General features: G+C 40.1%; 1 protein-coding gene across 3 annotated transcripts in view; it reads left to right on the top strand.

Annotated features, from left to right (window-relative positions):
* Nucleotides 1–4,085: 4,085 nt before the first annotated feature.
* dscama (Down syndrome cell adhesion molecule a) overlaps nt 4,086–22,188 on the top strand; it is a 74,135-nt gene continuing 56,032 nt past the window's right edge. For 2 of the 3 annotated variants that reach the window (XM_088279078.1, XM_088279077.1), the window contains exons 1-3: nt 4,089–5,074; nt 19,452–19,769; nt 20,468–20,617. In XM_088279078.1, the coding sequence (XP_088135204.1) occupies nt 5,032–5,074; nt 19,452–19,769; nt 20,468–20,617 (511 nt within the window). In that variant the 5' untranslated portion in view covers nt 4,089–5,031. Of the gene's footprint in view, nt 5,075–19,451; nt 19,770–20,467; nt 20,618–22,188 lie in introns of all 3 variants that reach the window. The other variant, XM_088279079.1, reaches the window with a different exon arrangement.

Below are 22,188 nucleotides of genomic sequence, written 5' to 3'. Positions count from 1 at the left end.
AATTTGACACCTGGGGTATAGTAGTTGTGACTAGTGATGGGTAAATGAAGCTTCAAATCTGCTTCATGAACCATCTCTCCTGATCACTAAGTTTGGTTCAGTTTTAGTAAGGCTCTTGGTTGGACCAAATTTCACCCATCTAAGAAGAATTAGAGCGGCTGCTGAGCTCTTGGTAGAATTAAGTGCTGCTACTGTTAAAACAAAAAAAAAAACTGCCTTGCCATAATCCTCTCTTTGCTCGTCTCGAGCGGTTTGTTGACCTCGTGGCTTGTTGATGTTGCTTTGATATGCTTTTAAACTGTGAGGCCTGTAGAATCAGGTGACTTTCCGAGTCATGTCGAACAAATTTTGTTGAATACAATAGATTCTAGGGTTGTCACTGATGGCAGAGTGGTATACTCATCTGACTTGTGTGATGATGCTAAATTTTGTTTTTGTAATTTGTTTAGAACAAAAATAAATTATTTTACTCCTTTGTTGCATCGCTGGTGTCAAGCCAAATCTCATAAGTAACATTTTGGTGAATTTCCAATTGTTTCAAAAATATATTCTATACTATCAGTTCCACATGCGTGGGTGTTATTTTTACTCATTAACTCATCTAAAGTGTTGATGTGGTTTGCTCTCTTTCACGATACAATGCTAATTGAACAAACAAAACTGACTATTTTGGAGCTACGAGTTTTTGGCCAGACCACCAGCGATATCCGGTCGATGTTAATTCCGCTTAATATACATGCATGTTTAAATAACAGAAGGCTTTGGGGGGAATAATAGCTGTGATTTGGTCAAAACCTGACAACATGTCAGAGTGTTAAAGAAGGATTAGAACAATAAGGACTTAGTTGCGTATGACTATACAGGCAATGATTTTAATCCAATCTTTGAACCCAAACTGTGCTGGGACAAACACAGAGAAGACAGATTTACCATATGTTCGGACGACTGCAAAAACGAGACAACAAAGGAATTAAGACTCAACATGGCTGGCAAGAAAATGGATCAGTGCAAGTTTGCGTGCAACTCTTTTAGATCAAAATACAGTTTTTAAAGATCGTCCGTAACATGGATGTGTATTTACTTATTTTAATTTATTTAATTTAGTAGGAGACGTAAAGATTTCTTCACTCTTTACAAGAATATTTTAACCTATATTGGTTCCGTTGGCTTTAACCCAACATTTTCTGTATTCATGGTTCTAAATACGAGAAGGAAAACACATTCAAGGTCCAGCATAGCAAAAATAATTTTTTCATGGTCTGTGTTTTGTCATTTTTGGTTTTGGTATTTAGTTTCATGTTTTTGTTTTTCCTTGTGTTTTTTTTTGTCTCTTGTTAAAACTGATTGTGGCCACCTGTGCTTGTCGTCACACCCTTTAGTGTTGACCAATCAACTCCCTCCAGGTGTTCCTCATTGTCTCATAATTTGCTTGTATTTAGTTCCCGGTTTCATTTCTGTTCTCGTCGGGTTGTTGTTTATGTCATTTGTTCAAGATGCCTGCCTGTAGTAGTAAGTCAAGTGTGTTTGTTTTTCCTTAGTAGTTTCACTTTCAAGCGCTAGTCCTCCTTTTTGAGTGTTTGTTTGTTGCTTTGATCCTTGTTGTTTTGATGTTTAGTATTTTTGATTTTCCTAGATCCATGTTTGTCTTTGAATTTTCTTTTAGAAATGAAACCATTTTTTTTGTTGAAACCACTCCCTGCCTCGCTTCGCTGCAGTTGGTCCCTCATCCACTTCAATCCTCCGCCTGAACACAAAAACCTGACAAATATAGTATTTGAGCAAGCTCTTTTTATTCTTTTTCTTTTGCAAGTGGTATTTTTCTGAAAATAATCAGAGGTTTTCGTCTTCTATTTTTATTAAGAATTTATAATACGACACTTGTTTTGACCATTGGAAAACAAATTATTTAAAGAAAATAAGGACGAAACTCCAAAAAATAATATAGTTCTTGCCATGCCTTTTGTTGTCTATAAACTCATCTTTTGTTGTTCATGTTCAGACAAATTCAAACTCAAATTGTACTTTATGAAGCTTGAAGGAAGATTTAATGAAACTCTTCATACACAAACAGTTGGTAGTAGCGCTTTTGACGTGTTCTGAGGCAATTTTTGTCGTTTTCCCATTTTGCAAGTAACTTTATCACAGCCAATTTGTGGGTCGGACTAAAATCAATCTCTGGCCTATGTTCATCAAACCATTTTTTCTTTTAATTTGTCACCCCTCCTACCTCCAAAATGTACGTCCGGAGGGCCGGGCTGTCTCCGGACGGACTGCCCAGTTCTGGCTTTTTCTAAATCCATGAAAAATGATATAGAGTAGACAAAGTTGAGGTTGGCATGTTTGCTTGGCCCTTGGCAAGCGTTCCAAGGTGTCATGTGGCCCCATTGCAAAATTAATTTCCCACCCATATTCTAGATTGTTGGTCCAGAAGGGCTGTGACGTCACTGTCATCTGATTGGCTGACAGAAGTAGACGTGTTTTCAAGCGATGTGGCAAGGAATTCCATTGCACACTTCCATTTTCTGTTTTGAAGTGAGCAAGAGACAGCAGCAGCCACAAAAATTAAATTAACTACATATATCGCTTTACAACAATACTTAACCAAATTTATACGTCCTGTACTATACGTACTCGGCCACTCGTGAGATCTTGTGGCTTATCCAAACCCAGATCTCCTGCCTGAGGATGATGTCCTAAACAATATGCCATAACTGGAGCAATTTATAATAAATTGCTTTTACGTTGCCAACACAAGATTGGAAGTGAGAGAGGTTAGGGAGGGGCATATCCTGTATTTCTAGTGCAGATCATGTTCATGAGCAGGTTTGATGTGGATGTTAAGTCTGAGAGACAGGCCCTGCATTAGGGAGCGAGCTTAAAGACTGTCTGGCTGGGGAGAGAATTTGAAGATAAATGGGCCATGCGAAATTCAGTCTCGTGGCAGCAGGTGTCATTGCATTTGTCACCTTTGGAACAGGCCCTACCCAATCATATCTAATAGATTGCGCAATACATACAGGCGGAATAAGCTTTGCAAGAAACGCTTTGTTGGATTGTTGCAAAAGGTGGTTAACTGCCATTTGGCAGTTAATGTTCAAACACAATGCTAGCATTTGCAATTCAAATCCTGTTTTTTATTTTTTTAACTGCTGGGTTCAAAAGTCATAGAGGCAGTGTTGGGTAATTAATACCCAGCGCATCAAAATTTGCCTAAGCATGTTGGGGTCAATATTTGAATCCTATAAGGAGTTAAATACTACCAATACTGTTGGATAAAGCCACCAAGAAATTGGCTTTTATATTTTCAGTCTACAAATAGCTGTGATTAAAAAAAAAGAAGAATTTTAGTTCCAACAATTGTAGCTTCACGCTAGAGATGACAGCAATATCAGACAGTAATTTCAGATATGAAAAATAATTCAAGATGAATTAATAACTGTTATTTTATTTATTTATTTATTTGACTATTTTTACCATGGAAGAAAATTTTTTTATAGTCTTCCATTTAATTTGATGGTCTCGGACAATAGATGTAATTTTTCCTTGAAAAATTAAAATGCATTTTGGAAAATATTTCATTATGTCGTTGTCATCAAAGTATATTGGGCTAAAAAAATCTCTATTGACTGTCAAAACTTGAGTGCATGGAAGCACAGAGAAAATTCAACCTGAGCTTTACAACATGAACCAAAGCTTTCAAACCCTGCAGGAGGGGAATTTTGATGCCACCTGGTGCTTAAATGCATGTGCTGTTTTTCCGCTTCTATTTGTCAAGGTCAATTAATGAATGGCGTTTTGGCACAGTGCCCGCAAGGCACATAAATCCTGCATGGGGAACTTGTGATTTCTGCAGAAATCACATTTAAAGACAAGATTTAATCTCTGCCAATTAAGGAAATTTATCATGATGCCTCCACCAAACGTCTGACCAGTCAGGTGAAGCCTGGCCTCTCCCTCTCTCCACCTCCACCTCCACCACTCACTGCCCCCTCCCTCCTCGCAAACCGTCCTCCAGCCTGCTACACATCAGCAAAACCAGCAAAGATGTCCAGTCTGTCATGCTAATGTCCTTTTCTTCTCTCTTCACGGGCCACCTTAATCAGTGTTAAAGCAAAAGACAAAGAGGGAGTTTAAAGGCTCCCTCTGAGGCTCAGCTGCGCTCCCTCCCCCCACCCACTCACATGCGTGCACCTTTAAGGCAATGGGAGAGGGAGGACGCCGCTGCGGAGAGGAAGGAGAGGGGTTTATCCCACACTTGTGCAAGGCAGGGCAGGTTGTAGTAGGCGCAGGGACCAGTGTGCGCAGTTTGTGTGTGCGGGTTTCTGTGGAGGGAAGATGCGTTTGCTTGTTGCTCGCCGGATGGAGAGAGGTGGAGTAGAGAGAATGAGTTCCCAACGCAGCTAACAATCATCGGTGTGCGCACTTTTACGCAAATTAACCCCATCCTCCTCTAGCGGAGACGCATTTTCCTCTTCAGATTTGTACCTTTGTGCATGCTTGTTGTTTTTAATTGGATTATTTTTTAGCCCCTTTTTTTCCCCTCCCTTTCTTTTTATTTTTTTGGGGTTGTTGGATAGTGGAGCCTGGGTGTGCGCACTTGTACTTTCATCTAGCCGCGGCGGAACCTCTCACCTGTACCGGAGCGCACGGAGCTGGACTCCCTCATGTTCAACGCCAGGCAGAGGTCCGACACGGAGGCACGGCTGCGCTGCTGAGGCCCTGCGCGGTCCACCTCCGCTCGCACTCCAAAGGCGCGAGACGCAATACTTGTGGATCATATACTCCACTGCCTCCCGCTGCACCACAAGACAATCAGCTGCAGGAAGAAGCTCCGAACCTCCTCCTCTTCATCTTCTTCCCTGGATGGTGTGAGATAGACTCAGCACAAGATTCGGAGTCCAACAAGAAAAAAACGCGTGCTTCTCTTCTTTTATGACAAATGACTTGTTGAAGAAATAAGACATTTCAGGAGAAAGAGTGCGAGGAAAGCAGAAAAAAAAGCCTAAGCTTGGATATTGAAAGGAGCGGGGCATGTGGATATTGGCTCTTATCTTTTCCCAGTGCATCTTGAATGGTAGGTGTTGAGAATTTTACTTTTTGCATGCTTCAATTTGTAAGTTTATCCTAACACATCACATGTGCTTGTACTAACCGAATGTTTCCAAAGCATTTCCAAATAGTCTCTATGTTCATTTTTTTTTTTTTTGGGGGGGGGGCTGTTGCTATGTTCAGTCTCAGGCACTGGGCCGTTTAGAGAGGATTCCTCTATATTAACCTTCAACGTTTACCTTTCATGCTTTTGGAACCTTTCATATCCTTTAATCAAATTGATTGAGAAAGGTACCAAGCAAGAAACAAGTGGGGCTCTTATCTCTTATTTGTGCAACAATGGGTGCAGCATACATTGCAACGTAGGATCTACATATTGATGTGTTAATATTGATTCCCCCCCCCCCCACTCCTCCCCTGCAATGACACTTTAGCAAATTCTAGCCGTTAAAGAAAAATCTCTTCATTATTTATCTTGTCTGTCTCAGAATGAAAACTGATCATGTTTTTTGTAATCAGCCAGCACTAGGCCTCAGTCTGTTTTTTTTTATTTTTATTTGTATAAACAGAACCAAAAACAAGCATCGCATTAAATTGCATTGCATGTGGAAACGCATACCCAATTTTTATTATCAATAATTGTATCTGTAGTACCATTTTATCAGTCTGATTTAGTTTTAAACCTAGCGTGTAAAATAATTAAAATATTACTAATTAACTTAAATGGAAACAATTTCGAAATAGCTATGCATTGAGTGTAGCAATTAGCAATCCGAAAATGTAACTAATTATAAAATGTACTTCATGCAGTTGCTATGGTGTTAATCTTTTGGTCAATGAAATTAATTACCATGCATATAGTGTGGCCTTTTATTTTTGTCTTTGGGAATAAAAGCATTATAGGACAGCTAGTTTTTTTTTTCTCTCTTCCATTGCACCCGCCATATTAGAAGCACAGACATGGAGGCATTTGGGATTGAAAAAAAAAAAAAAAAGACAAGCCCTTATCACCCCTGTCTAAGTGAATATTGTGTGAAAATGAAATTGGTTCTCTTCCTTTTTTTTTTTAAACCAAAAGTGAATTCCTTCAATCATATGGGATTTATAAGTAGTAAATGTGTTTTTCGGAGGCTGAGGATTTTATTTAATGGCGACTCCACGGAGGGTGTGTGAAGAAGGGGGGCAATGAGGAGGACAAGGGGGCTTTAGGGTAGGCAATGCAACGAGAGCATGTTGGGGGGGAGGCACAAATTGTCTTTAAAAGAAAATTGCGGCACTTGAAGGTGGTTTTTTTTTGGGGGGGGGGAGTATGGATTAGAATTAAAGGTGATGCGTGAAGCACGTTCTGGGAAAACCATTTTGTGGCCACGCTGAAAGCAAAATTGTAGGCGGTTGTTATTCTTCGGGGAGAAGGGAGTCAATGCAATGGCTGTGGTGCACCAAAGATTCCATTTTAACTGCAAGGGAGGCGCGACACCGATGTCCGTTTGCAAGATCTTTATTTGCTATGCTTTATTTATTTATTTCCCCCCCCCCCCCCTCCCTCCTAGTCTTTGGTCTAGCATTGAGCGTTGCAAAATGGCTGCTGCTAGAGACATCTACATGGAAACTTTGAATGGCAGCACAAGCAGCCGCACTTCACGATGGGCGCCGCATGCACAGGATGCTGCGACATTCGTATCGACAAAACTCGATTCATTTAGCAGCAACCTTTTGCTCTTATTTATATTTTTTTTATTCCGATTTCATTTCTATGTGTATACAATAGAAGTACAGCTTTCTTTTTTCACACCAAGCTCAGCTGAATGAAGCCTGAATAAAGGGGTCGCAGTTGTTGTCTGAAAAGCTTCCATTGGGACTAATCTTAATGATTTGGGGATGTCCTTTGTCTTTCGTTTCGGACGAGATGAAATAAAGGCTTTTAAGGTGGCGCTTTCGTGCAGGATGCTGAGGTTGTCTCTATGGAGACTTGCTTTAATGAGTCCACTGCGGTGTGGCTTTTGAGCTCCCTGAAGACTGCGCTGCATTCAGGGGACCCTCAGTCAGAATGCTTCCGAAACATCTTTCCGATATGGAAGAAGCATTTCCTTTCGTTTGAAGAGAAACACTATTGTGTTACTTGTGACTGATGAGGAGTGAATATAAAAATGATCATGAAAGTCAGTTACCGACATTTGCATTGCCTGTTTGTGGGGAATGTATTTGAAATATCAGAGTTTCAGCCCACCTATTTGCATCTGAGCAGTGAAGTGGTCATTTCTGAATATGGCCTGCTGTGCAAACTCCATTTTGTTGTGAACTGCTATTTGAAGCCACATTTGCGCGTGATGAGACATTCACCATCGCTGAGAGTAAAATATGCCATGGAGTTTGATTTAATGGTGCTTGAGCTTTGAAACTGCTCTTGAAAGCGTGTCTAGTAAGAGTTAAATCAAAGATCAGCAATGTTTTCCATTTATGAAGGGATGAAATTGGGTATTTGGCATGATGTTGTTTTTGCGCAGCTGAGCCTTGGGGTGAAATCTGATACGTGCTCAATGGTGTGCTAATAAGCTGTGTAAATATACAATGATGCTCTTCAACTGTCTTTTTTTAGGATCTGTCCAGGATAGTCAGGGCTGCTATAGAAAATCTACTGGCGTTTGACAAACATTTTTTTAAAGCAAGTTTCATTATTTATTTTTTAATCTAATTAAATTTTTTTATTTTTAGTAGCATCTTGTTAATCAAAGTGTGCATTATTGTCATTGTGAATATCCAATATTTGATACTGTTTTTTTTTTTTTTTAGCATGATTAGGTTTCGCTTAGCTGCATTTTTTTTTTTTGCCACAAAAGCATTTCTTTGAGTTACGTCCTTTGAGTGAGTTGAATTGATGCTGGTATTGTAAGTTAAAATTTGAAAAGGTTGTCTGGCGCAGTAACGAAAACAATTGCTCCCATTTGAACGAGACATCCGTTAAAGTCCTCTTCATATTGTGCTTTGCTTTATGGACTCTGTCAATGTGATTCCCACAGTAACACTGTGAGGCAGCTAAGAATAAGCGATGATTTAACGGCATCTAACTGGGTAACAAGCGAAAAGTATTGTGCTCGGCCTGTCTACCGATAAGTTCACAAAAATAGGGTCGACTTCTATGGGAGTGTTGATAAACGCAGGTTATCCAACTGTGGCTGATTTTTAAAAAAAAATTTTTTTTTTTTTTAATTTTTGGTGCCCGTGTCACTTTAGCAATCACATAAATGATTTATGCTGTTTATTAAACTATTTATTCGTGATGTGGGTTGCCCACGTGTCCGACGGGTTTAACGTGTACTAGCTGTCATTTACCAGCCACATATTAAACGTTTGCTAATGTTGAGTTTTTAAGGTAAAACAAACCCGAGGCGGTAAATTGGAACAATAAGCAGAAGTAAAACTCTCATTTATTTACATTGCGTTTTTCAATATATTTTTTAATATTCCGTGGATAATATTGTGTATGCGCGAGGTTTAATATTACTGTTTTTAAGCTAACATGCTCAAACGATTGCATTGGAACATGAAAAAAATTTCCCCACCCTACGATGTATTACGGTTCTGGGTTACGCTCAGAAACGAGATACTGCACTCTGTGTGGGGAAAATATTATTCAATAACACTCAGTGCACATAAACACAGCATAAAAAAATCCTGACATTGCTGCAGTGACACAAGTCCCAACAATAAGTTTGAAAATAAAATGGAGAAGTAAGAGTTACCACACAAGGTTGACGATTCGTACAACGGTGGCATCATGGCGCTGTTTTTAACCCAATTACAACCGGACAAAACGTTACGTCGGCGAGAGGTCGCATTAGGGCCAGTGGGAAATGAGGTCTGTGTGGTGTCTTTTGGTGCGCTGTGTCACTTCACATCCAGTTCGGGTGGCCTGACACAGTCACAGCAACAAGCCAGCTCCTCAGTTGCCCATTAACATCAACAGACCAGTCAACACAATGTAGGCCACTGGGAAATGAATGTGTTTTCAAAATGTCCTGATGGACCGGAGAGACTGTTTTTTCTGACGCTATAATTAACTATTCAATTAATTGTAATGACTTTCAACACGATTATGACAAGATGTGACGAGATGAGTGATTTAATATTATCATTGCACACAAATAAAGATACAGTATATTTTACTTTATGGTATGTGGTAATAATTGACAAGTGTAATTTTGATCTTGATCATTGGGGTATTTTTATGAAAGCATTTCACATCCACAATTAGTTCATAAGACTTAAAAATTAAAATGACGAATATGCCTGGTCCTCCTGGCCCAAGCTGGCCATTTTGTGTCCAATCGTCAAACGATATCAAAATGGCACATAAGAAATTTGCTATTTGGATTTTAAATTACGACTATTTTTGTCATTTGAACTCATCTCATTTTTGGGATGAATCGTTGCTAGAGTGGTTGATAAGATTTCAAAATACAGTATAGCAAAAACGTCTCTTAAGTTGGCTTTGCAAGTCGTACGTTAACTCGCTTTTAGGTCCATATGTGTGCACGCAAAATTAAAGCACAACTTTCAAAATAAATGCATCACTTGGTTTATGTTTTACTTTGTTGTTTTACTGGTCGCCGTCAGGGCCGGTTAGAGACCGTAGGCAGACCCGATGTGGCCCCGCGGCCGTATTTTGCCTGGACCCGAAATAGAAGCATAGAACTCTGGTCAGTTCATTCATTGTTAAAAACAGTTTTTCTGAGTCAACTTTCCTAAGTTTTGAACGAGCCATGCCATGTCTTCCAGTAAATTTGATTTGGCTTATCATGGTCATATGATCGCAACACGAGCTACCACATTAAATGTAATTGTTACATTTTCAGTATGTGACAATGGTGTATATGTGAAACGAACAGCCGTGTATCCTTGTGCGCAGTCCTCTGAATTGACATATTTTGGGTGCGTCTTCCACGACTTGCAAATCCCACCTCAGTTTGCCATTGGATGTCAGCATTTTTTTTGCGTGTGTTTCTCCACTGCGTATGCTTACGCTTTGGCTTGGCTGTCGAGATGAGAGCAGACTCAAGCATATGCTAATGGGTGCACATTGAACTGTTAAAGGTTTCATTTAACCCCAACTGCAATGCTTAAGGAGATGATGATGTGAACTGAGGCAGAAAGAGGAGGAAGAGTGGGGGAAGAAGGCTCATATGGAGTCAGCTTGTGTTATGCTTACAGATTCATATCAATTCATTCTGGTTCGCCATGCAGAAACAACATTTTTTTTTTTTGAGGCACTTAAGGATCTGCTGAAGGCTGGCCAACATAGTGTTTGTCCAAACGACTGGAAACTGCTTTGGAGTTCTTTGCATATTGAATTTTCTTGGTGTTAATGACGGATTTTGAATTTTATTTATTTATTTTTGGTTTGGGTTATATTGCATTTATTAATTTTTAAATGCTTGTGGCATTGTGAATGATTGATTTGAGGAAATTCTAACGATGATCACTGTAGTATTTTAGAAATTAGACAGCATCATTTTGTTACATTGTTGGGAATCGCTTACAATTCTGGTCGCAAATCTTATCTGGAAATTTGTTACATGTTTGCTATTAACTCATTCACTAACAGCCGAGTTAAAAAAAAAAAAAAAGGATCTTTATCTTTGACGTCTTTAGCCGTCATTGGGAATAAATGAGTTAACTCATTCACTACCACCTGGGTAAAAAAATAAATAACTTAAAAAAAAACGTCTTTAGCCGTCAATGGCAGTAAATGATTAAACCATTACCATATAGGTGTCTTCTATTTAAACACAACAGCAAAAAAAACGCACACTGTATTTTTTAAAATTGCATTTTCTATTATCATTAACATACATGTAAACGATTTTCTTAATTGTGTACCAAACAAGTCGTAATACAAAACCAAAAGAGCATTTTCTTCCCCTGTGGCTGATGTTGAAACATTCTAAAGGCCTAACCAAATCATGCCTATTAGCAGTCAGAAATCTGGCTTGGTTTTGTGGCCTGAAAACGTGTTACATTTTCAAACATTCTGGCAAATGTTTCATTTAAGTGTTGCGAGCCCCCCAGCGCCATTCCGCTTCAGTCCCCGCTCTATCAGGCCGAGCCCAGAAGTGATTATGCTAATTACTGTTTGATCAGATGATTAAATTATAATTTGATTAATCCAGGGCACTAAGCGCTCTGAATATGTTGATGTGTATTTTGCCTGCCAGTGTTTGCTCAGCCTCCAACAGGATGTCTTAAACGCACCATCCAGGGGAAGAAAGGGAGAAAAACATAAGGATGGACTAGGATAAAAATACCTCTGATTTTGCGTTATAATAAATAAAACAAATTAAATAAAAAAAAAAAGAGCTGCTCATGTCTGTGTGTTGATTTAGAGTAGCACTAATGCAGACTGCCGCAATATTGTAAGGCTTTCCTTGTTACTGTTCTTCTCAATTGACCGTGTTTCCATCAAGGTAATTTATAACAGTGCTGCAGAGACAGCTCCTTGTAAAAGCCCCAAATTGATTTTCTTTTAAAATACTATTTCTTCAGCAATACAAATCACAAATTAAAGGCCATGCATAATTTAAAAAGTACAGCCTTGTTTCAAATGAATCATCTTGTTGTTTCGTGCAACATTTTTAGCATTTTAATTTAGGCCGTTCACAATTGAGCCACACGTGTCAAGATCGTAAGCAGCACTCAAATGTCGTGAAGGTTGCGGTGGGCTCACCGTTGAAGCAAATGGAGGATTGCTGCAAGTGCACAGGGAGAAATGTCTCGTCATCTGACCCTCAATCAAATTGAACCCCGGGACTTTGACCCATCATATTTTACCGCTTTGTGTTGCTTATGCAAATAGCAGTTTGCAAATGCAAAAACAATATTATTGAGACACCGAGGGGAACACATCCTAACAGTTCAAGTATATTTTAAAATGAAGCTTGACACAGGCAATTCTCTTTTGATTATGGTTTAACACTGGTGCATATTTTTGTTGATGCAAATCACACATACGGCTATTACAACGGTGTGGCTTTTTTGTGGATTTTTCTTTCACCAGTAGGGGCGCTCTGTAGTTCAGAAAATACACTAAATCAATTTAGATTTTTTTTTTCTCTTGGGGCTGTTCTGTTTTAATTGAAAGTTGCTGCCGTGTTAAAAGGCACTGTTTTAACAATCTGTCTTGGTACCTTTATGTGCATTCCCAGTACAGTAATTGTTCTGTACATGCGGTAAACAAAAAATATTTTTCAACATAGAAAACGGCGGCTTATAACTTGGTGCGGTTTGTATTATTTTTTTTTAATTTTTAATTTTTATTGTTTAGAGCTGCTGCGGCTTATATGCAGGTGCGCATTGTAGGCCGGAAATACGGTAATGAGTAGATTTACTAGAAGTACTTTAGAATCTGGTTCCAGGCTTCCCCTACTGCCATGCAGTTAAATTACGGCCGGATTTAAACCCCACGGTTAAAGTGACACATTTTGCCGTCGATTGGAAAGATTTGGCATCATGGCAGCGTTATCTCCAGCGGAAATCAGGCTTCTTCCAAATATGACTTGATTTGCTGCTAATCAAAGAGGCTCGGCTCATTACCTTTAAATGTGCAAAAATAAACCGATTTGCGACAGGTTGAGGCATGTTTATAAGGAACGGTAAGCACCTCCACAGAGCTGTGAAGTGGGCACTTGGAGATCGCCTTCTACCGCAACGTGGGTCCCAAATCAGGGTCCGTGGTCGTTGGTTGGAAAAGGGTTTAGTTCCCTCTCTGGGTAGGTGATCAAATCCGAACCCAGAACAACAGAGGATTTCAAATATGTGGCATATATGGAACGTTCTGTTGGAGCTGGGTCGAACGGAAACGCTCTTGATCCACCCTGATCTAAAGTCACGAGCTGTGGGTCTTGACTGAAAGTACAAGATCACGGACACGAGCAGCCGACAGTGTGCTTAAAGATGGGGTCAGAAGCTTAGTCATCAGGGTGGGGCTTAGATTAGAAGCGCTAGATGAGTTGGCTCGGGGATGTGGTTCCGATGCCACCTGGACACCTCCCTGATGAAGTCCTGGCGAAAATCCAGGCTAATAACCTCGAGTATTGTTAGCAACATACAAAATGCGTTCCAACTATAACTGTGTCATAACATTTTTTGCAGCGAATCAGACCGGCCTCATGATGAAAAACAATTTGACTCAAATTGTTGTCGGCTTTTTTTTTGTTGATAAATAACATTAAAGTTGACAGAGTGATTTATATATATTTTAGTTTGCACGTTCTGGGAAAAATGTTCCGCCAAGTCTGTAACTGCAATATGCTGTTTAATGTATTTGATACGCTCGTACATTGTAAATTTTGGAGTCTATATTTTACTCTCAAAAGACTATATTTTATCCCGGGTAACAATAAAACCTGAGGTAAAATATTCAGCATAGAAATCTGTCTAAAATGTATTCAGAGAATTTTACACTGAATGTTTGGCCCTCAAATGTAATTTATTCTGTTTCTGGATCAAATGTAGACTTTTTAGAATAAAATGTACTCTATGATATTGACTGCGTATGCAGTGCCGCAACATTAAGATGATCTTTAACCTCCAATTAATCTTCTTCATCCCTTCCTGCTGTGGTTAATGTCCCAATCTGAGCCACGCTAAGATCCGCCTCCATTCCTCAATCGACATTTTTCTCTCTACTCAGAAGAATTTGAATGAAAGAGCAATACAGCCACTCAATCGGTGGAACCGCTAATGTCATTCAAAATCGCTTACGTGGCACCGGTTGACCTCCGATATAAGTTTGGAAAAAAAAAATCCAATTAACAAATTGGTGCTTTGAATCATTAGTTAATATATACATATATATATATATATATATATATATTTTATTTATTTTTTTTAACTAATTAATCACAAAATATTTCCATGAATAATTGCGATTAATCACATTTTTCAACTTCTATTTCCACTGAAGCTTGTTCCAGATATTTACTGTAACAGTATCTTGGCATGTAAAAGCTCAAAATATGAAGTATATTTTAATTCCAAGACTGTTCTTATAGCTTTATTTGATCCTTGAATACAACCCACACGGAGTCATCTTTACAGGCATTTTTCTTTGAAATTATTCTCAAAACATTTAATTCTGCCAACAAGCACCACACTCACGACGCGCCATTGTATATGTCGCATCAGCATGATCTTATTTACTCACTCACAGTTTATCCTCTTCAATCTTGAGTCATTTCATTTCTCTCTATCCTCCTCTGTCTGAGTTGATTTGTAGTATTTGTCCCCTTCCACCTTGGTGATATAACTCATTAAAGTCCCCAGTACGTGGGAAATCTCTCATCTCCTGTTGCTCCTCATATAGATGAGCATTTATATGCATCAACTAGTCCACTTCATGATGACTCTCGTCTTGCCCTCTCCGGAGAGTTGACATCAGAGGAGACTATCATTGGTTTTACATAGCATCTGCATGGCACCGAGCAACACCGCTCAACAATTATTCATGAGGGCAAATTGGGAACCGATGATTTGGGAGTGAGGAGTCCCTGTTCTGTGATCTGTACATCTCAGCTCACCGCATTTCGTTTTACGAGATATTCTGTAAGGCCGAAGGGCAGAAGTGGAGGGGGTGGAGGTTATGAGTCGGGAGGGGGGGCCATCTGAAAGGGGAGGGGGTTGATATGCATGCTTACTCACTGTCATCATGAGCCCGCCCTGTCCTCCACCCGATCTAGCACCCCTCCTCTTTTTCAGACCCCAGCCCCCCCATTCTGCCCTCCCTCGACAGTATCTGCCGTAATTACCTGCATTGCCTGCCACGAGCTGTCAGTGTGGCTCAGTGCTTGTTTCCTGCAGTGAAGTAGCCCGAATGTCTTGATGCACAGACGCTGGCTATAGAACTACAGAGAGGTCCGAGCTCCTCAGGTGCCGTGCTAGCTAGTGGAGCTGAAACGTTTAAATATATTTGGGATATTTAGTCAATGTGATAAAAACATGAGAGGAAAAAACAGTCAGGGCAGCATGTAATAAAATGTGCTACCATTGTTGGTAGATGATTCGCCTTAGTTGAGGTAAACACAGGCTGGACAAAAAAAAAAAAAACCTCCAAGGCATTAGGTCGGTAATGTGCAGGCTAATGCAAGGGCCTATTTATGTTGTGTGGTCGTGGAGCTGTATTGAGCAGACATTTACGTAAATAAATTGCCTGTGAGATTTGGAAGGAGCCATTGATGGGCCTGGTCGGTCGGATTGAAGGTTTGCAGGATTAACCGTGCAAACAATTCAAGGATGATAAAAATTAGCACAGTGCTTGTTTTACTATTGGAAAATAATTTACTGCTTTCTATTTTTATACTTGGGAGGCCCTGTATATATAAAAGAATCTAAATAATTTTCGCATCATTTTTGCAACAAATTTTAAATCCACTTCTCATCAAACGCTCTGTAAGAAAACGGTGTCAGGCAAAAGCAGCACCATCACTGGCTGCATCGACTCGTGCGCCTGTCAACCAAGGACACGTCAGCCTGTGTGTCCATGGGCTCCACGACAATACCGCTCATCCCCCCCCCCACATCCTTTTGACACGCCCTTGTGCACTCTCCTTGACCCAAGTGTGTCTGGCGCCCTTGAGCTCCAAATGAAATTGTAAAGGCACCACATGCAGATCTTCGGAGCGGCCCAACACAAATAAGTGCTGACGCTCATACGGCAAGAAGGAATTGATTGGTAAACGTCTACCTCAGTCTGTGCTGCCTGGTTTGAGCTTGTGGGACTCAAATCGCAGAATAAGAGTGAGTTTATTCTATAAATGTGTGAGATGTAAAATTCAAAAGGATAGCATTTGGGCTTGGTATAGATTTGTGGAATTTTTTTCACTTTCAACTATAGGCACATATATTAATATAATACCTTTAGAACAAGGTCGATTTAATTTCTTATATTATGTCTAATTATGGAGGCTATTTTCTTTTAGCACATGCGGGCACGCCCACGTCGGAGGAAAAATTTCAGCCCTAGAGGATGGCCCCTCAGCCAAGGTTGACCACTCATTCCGACTTTATCGCGGACATGCTTTCCAGGCATCCCGTGTGTTTACTCAAAAAAATAATTAGAAAGAAGCTCTAGTCGTAGAAGGGAGGCCGCTCAGTGCCTGCGTTCATCGGACACGCACGAGCGCACAAGAGGTGGAAACTTTTCAGAGCAGTGGCGCTCCAGTGGCTGAGGCCGGTGCATCGGTCCGTGGTGACCGCTCATAGCGCCTCTTTCTACGCTAGCTGCTTGAGAATGTGGTCGATTGTTTACTCTGCAGGAGTATTATGGGGTGGCTCCTCACTTTATGAGGACCCCTGTCGTTGTTTTTTGGGGGCTTGGGAGGGGCTGGTGCTTAAAGAGCAGGAATGTTCCGCGATGTGTAAATGAAGGAAAACACCACTTTCGGGGTGCACCAGAAAGTTTTTTAGCACCCCTATAACTATTAACTCCCAGAACCTTAAAGAAGACGCTAGGAGCACCAAATTATTCTGGACAGCTGGTGGGTAGTGATGGGTAAATGAAGCTTCAAATCTGCTTTGTGAACCAGTTGTCGTATTTTTGCACTCCAGTAGATGGCACACTCTGTTCAACATTGGGCTCAAAGCACACTGTTGACATTTTTTAAACCCTTCATTGAAACCAACAGTGCCATCTACAGGACTCAAAAATACAACAACTGGTTCATGAAGCAAATTTTAAAGCTTCATTTTCCCATCACTACTGGTCTGACTTCCTGTTCTCTTTAAATATGTTTTATTTTGCCCTTGCATCCTTGTGTAAAGGTTGGGCAGGTTTAAATGGGAGAGACGGGGGTCAGAGGACCGTGAAGGAGAAATGGAGGTGAAACAGTCAAAGACCTGGATGAAGAAAACAAATAAGGAAGAACAAAAGGACAGATGCATTTAAAGGAGGTTGTGAGAGACACCTATAAGGCGAGGCATATTTTGACCTCCGCCAAGGCTTTCTGTCGTTCTCTTTTAATAGTGGCCTGTGTGTGACTGTCTGAGTGCTTTTCAGCTTTCCCACCTCCCCACTCAACCCCTTCCCGTACTATTTTCTTGGCATTGCACTGAAAAATAAATGCAGTCATGCTGTATCTATCTGCAGAATTGCGATCTTAAAGGGTTGTGTGTCCATCATGCTTTCTCATCTGAAGAAATCAACCACCCAGAAATGGGTGATGGTCTCAATATTTTATGAGTTGGCGCACAGAGGACTGAGACAAAAGCAGTTATGCAGCAGCCTTTCTTCCTCGTTCAGCCACCGTCTCCAAAACATGCCAAATAGAAGCTGCATGATGACTGTCTCGGAAGATCAACTCTTAACTCAGATATGGTCCAAATCCTGTCCGTGAAATACTGCCTCAATAACAATAACACAGAATATTCGACTATTAACATGAGTAGCAATAGCTGTGCTGTAGCTCCGTCACAAATTTGTGGCACCGCAGTTAACTCATGCCCTGCCAGCCAGACAACTTATCTCGTAGGATCGTCACCAGATCAGGTGATGGTTCTTTAATGATATAACTCGTTTTTTTTGTCAGTTTACTCCATTATTTGTAAAGTCCAATTTAGTCCTACTTGAATAAATCTTTTACCATCATTTGTGACAGTACAGCTGGAGAAATAATATACAGAAAAACACACATACCCACTACTGAGTGAGTGTTGGACGACCTAGCTTTTTTTGAAAATGGCCTCGCAAGTGTATCTGCAATTAAATCCACACTTTTCCCTCCTTCGGCCATTGTGGTTGGGGAAAAAAAGCAAGAATATATTTTCGATTTTCGAACGGTCGCTAGTTCCGACTATCGGATGTGTTGATTCGCAAGGTGCTGCCCCCTCACGAGTGAGTATCCAATCACAAGACGCGTTCATCACCTTCAGTGTAATGCCAGCGAGAAGGCCTTACTGTCATCAACTTGTGATCTGATTGGCTATCGCAACCGTCTATAAACGGTAAATAGACACAACAGACGCCCTCACGATTGTATTTGAAGGCCTTTGACAAATAGTGCATGCTACTGCTATTATGAAATCTGCCTGGCAACACAAGCTAGCTGAATTCTGATTGGATACAAGCTCTAACCTAATAATTCAACACTAGGATATAATATGACATCAATGTGAAGAATATGATCATGATTTCTTGATTTTGTTAGGCCAGTAGAGAAGGCCTTGACACTGGTTAGAACAACCCCCATGATGATCGGTGTCATGTCTGTGGTGCCATATTTGCCATCTCTTACATCAGAAGTACAGGCCCTCTGAGTACTGCAAGTGTGAAGTGAGCGGCGCTCCAAATGTGCCGAGACATGTGTTCGCCCTGGTGTTTGTTTGTCGTAACAGGTTGAGCGACCAGTGGGTGGAAGTGGCCTGTGATTTGAGCATGCTCATTAGGAATTTATGAAGCGCTAAAATGTTTGGTCTCCAGGGAGGAGGGATTGGCAGCTGTCGCACAGGCAAGCAGCCGGCAAGGCGGGTGGCCCGATATCGGGAGAAGAGACGCTTCATAAACGTAGAAACCGAAGAATGAATAGCGTACAAATGTTCGGGGTTATGCAATGGCAATTCACATTTTATAATATTTTAACATGTATTTAATTTACTAGGAGAGCAATGTTTCAATTTTGGGATTGAATTTTAACGGCAGGGATAAAAGTTTTGACTGATTTGTTTGTTGGTTCATGTAATTGATGATTGTCTTTATAAATCAATGATTGTTCCATATACATCTAGTCACTTCAAAGTGTCAGTGAATTCCTGTAAATATCTCTTGACTAACTTACCAACCAAATAAATCAAAACAACAACAAAAAATATCAGGGAAGCGTACTAAATTCTCTGAACTTTAGAGGTTAATTAGATGCATGTAATATGTGTCTGAAAATGTAATTGGTTCATTCTGAACACATTTATAATACACCACTCATGACAGGGTGTGCAGACTTCTGCAACCACACCTTATGACTGGTCTTGTGATTTTATATCACAAACTGCCATTTGAACAGGGAAGTGCATCCTCCGTATATTAAGAAAATAAAGATGTTTTGGAACTAAACCTATTTGTTATACAGGGGCTTGTCAGTCGTTATTGATTAAGGTCTTTGTGGCCCTAGTGAGGTCTGCCATTTTGTTTTATTTATTTACATTCCAGTTGTGCTCTCCCATGGCCGTACTGCAGTGTGTCCCCAAAAACCACGGGTGTCAAAATCCAGTCGTCGAGGGCCGTAGTCCTCCATTTTTTTTATGTAACCCTCCTCCAAAATACCTGATTGAAATGATCTGCACATCAAGCTACTGTACTCTGCACAGTAAAGTCTTTGAAGGAGTTTTCTAACATTTTGTTTTTCAATGTCGTTTTCTTGCAGTTTTCTGTGAAGATCTACGTTCCAGCTTATATTTTGTCAATGCATCTGTGCAAGAGGTAGTGTTCGCCAGCACCACAGGGACGTCGGTGCCCTGTCCCGCAGCAGGTGTGCCACCTGTCTCACTGCGCTGGTATCTGGCCACCGGTGAGGAGATCTATGACGTGCCAGGGATCCGCCATGTGCACTCCAATGGCACCCTTCAGATCTTCCACATCCCCCCTTCCAGTTTCAGCAAACTCATCCACGACAGCACCTACTATTGCACAGCGGAGAACCCCTCAGGGAGAATCAGGAGCCAAGATGTCCACATTAAGGCTGGTTAGTATCGCTTCTCTGATGCTAAATCACCAAATATGAAGTATATTTAATTCAAAGATTGTTTTCTAATAGCTTTCTTGGATTCTTAAATATGCTCAAAATGGAGACATCTTTACAGGCATTTTTCTTCAAAACATTTCTTAAATTTGCCCACAAGGGGCCACACAAGGCCCAGTGGTAACTTGAACACGATGTTTTGTTCTGAGACGTGCTAAAGATGTACAGCTATTATGGCACAATATTGGCAAAGTATGCAAATTATTTTTGAAGTAAATCAAACTGAGTTAACTGAGTTAAAATAATTAACTGAGTTAAAAAAATGGATTAATCACCTGAGTTAAGTTAACGTTTTAATTTTGACAGCCCTAATATATATAATATATATATATATATATATATATATATATATATATATATATTCTTTTAGTATCGTATTTTATTGTATTCTGTCTATTTCATAGCTTGGCTGGTCCCGCAACTTATATTCTGATGTCTCAAGACCACTGCAACATAGTGTTTGAATATTTCCCCTTTCAACCAAAACTACTTTTATCTTCCTACCCTTGCCACTTCCCAAGATATGAATTGTCGCTAAGTTTTCAATGTATGTCAGAATTGGAAATTTATGACGTTTTTTTTTTTTTTTTTCCCAGAATGCAACATTATATTGAACTGATCTCTTTGTAACCCCCTACTAGTCCTACGGGAACCCTACACTGTTCGGGTGGAGGACCAGAAAGCCATGAGAGGCAATGTGGCCGTCTTCAAGTGCATTATCCCCGCCTCAGTGGAGGCCTACATCACTGTTGTGTCCTGGGAGAAAGACACAATGTCAATTAACGCTGAAAGTAAGTAACATTCCTTTGTAACAGCTATCTTGAGATGTCTGAGAGTGACCTTTCCACTCTAGTTTGGTCTTGTGGCTCTATTGACGAATATTGGCGGTGGGTTGTGACAGCAGAGATGTGTGTTGTCTCAGATTAACTGTGCATGCTAAAAATGAGGACTAGCTTGGGTTGAACTTGCTAGCCAGGCGGCGTCTATGTCTGTGTTTGCCATTCTGTCTGACCCAATGACAGCGAGGCCTCACTACAATTCCTCTGCCATCCTTCCAACGAGCACACAGGCTGCCAGCCATGTCACTTAGTCTCAGTGTATTGACCCAGTTCTGCGGCTGATAGCAAGCACTGCGGCGCCCCGATCATTCAAATCACTTAAATGGAACACTCGCCTATGTGATTGTTTCCTAACCCTGGGGGGCAAATTCATTTTATGTGGGGCATTTAGCAAACTCAATAGACACGAGTTAATGTCGTTTTGCTTTTAGATGGAGGGCAAATGCTGTTGAGAGACTTTTTGTTGTTGTGTTGATGTTGGTGGAAGTGGTGGTGATATTGCCATTTGTCCTCTGAAGCAAACTCCACCATGCTGAAATCTATAGCACTCTCATAATTGTCCATAAATAGATTTTCAATTGTTTCTGATATAGGATTAGGAAAAGGGTGCTGAATTGGCAAAACTGACAAGATGTTTGATTGTTCTGCATTTGCAGTTTTGCAATATGTATTTTAAATTTATAGTTTTGAATCTGAGAAGTTGTGTTTGGATACCTTCAAACAAAATTAAAAAAAATCATTCCGTCTCTAGCCATCAACCATGTAAACGTTGTCAGAAAAATAATCCAAATACTTATCCATTGCTCTTCTCCAGGCTAAATAATAGATAACGGAAGCCTATGAATCCATGAGCAAATGGTCTTTATTCACGTCTCACTGCTTGCATCCCACAATTCTCATCCTACTGTAGTACAAACACATTTTAAGTGCACTTTGTGTGATTTTTTTTTTTTTTTTCTCTACATTGTCTGTGGGTCTATCTGTACCGTAACAAACATCCCAGCACATGTGGCAAGCCTTCACTTTAATTTCCCATGTTAATAAATAAAGTAATGTTAATACTTGAAAACAAAAACACTTTTTTCTTTTAAATACCGCTTTTCGCTCGTGGACATGAATAATTGACTTTGGCTTTTGGGTTTGGAAAATGTAGCATGAGGTGCATGTAGGTTTTCCAACTCTCACTGGACAATGAGGACCATTAGAAAAGAACAAAGGAAGTAAGAGTGTATTTTGCTGTGCTGTTTTATATTTTTCTTTTGAACAAATCAAAGGGACTGAAAAAAGTCAAATCAAATTCTTTGTGGAAAAAATTAATTTGTTTATTGCCATTATATTTTCCTCCTACCGGATAGATGCTGGACCCTGAAAACCAAAACATAGCCTAACATAGTCTGCTTTGGACTTGAGTTTCCTCTTATTATTTTTGTTTGGTCTTAATAAAACAAAGATAATGATTTAAGTAATATTTTAGCCTGGATAACTGTCATGCTTTTGTAGACTAAAAATAGTAACGTGACCTC

This window comes from Idiotropiscis lumnitzeri, chromosome 17, assembly GCF_059441095.1.
Source record: "Idiotropiscis lumnitzeri isolate Australia: NSW breed Sydney's pygmy pipehorse chromosome 17, RoL_Ilum_1.0, whole genome shotgun sequence".
Classification (NCBI taxonomy): Eukaryota; Metazoa; Chordata; class Actinopteri; order Syngnathiformes; family Syngnathidae; genus Idiotropiscis; species Idiotropiscis lumnitzeri.
Note: the sequence above shows the minus strand (reverse complement) of the source record. Positions and strands in the feature narration are given on the sequence as shown.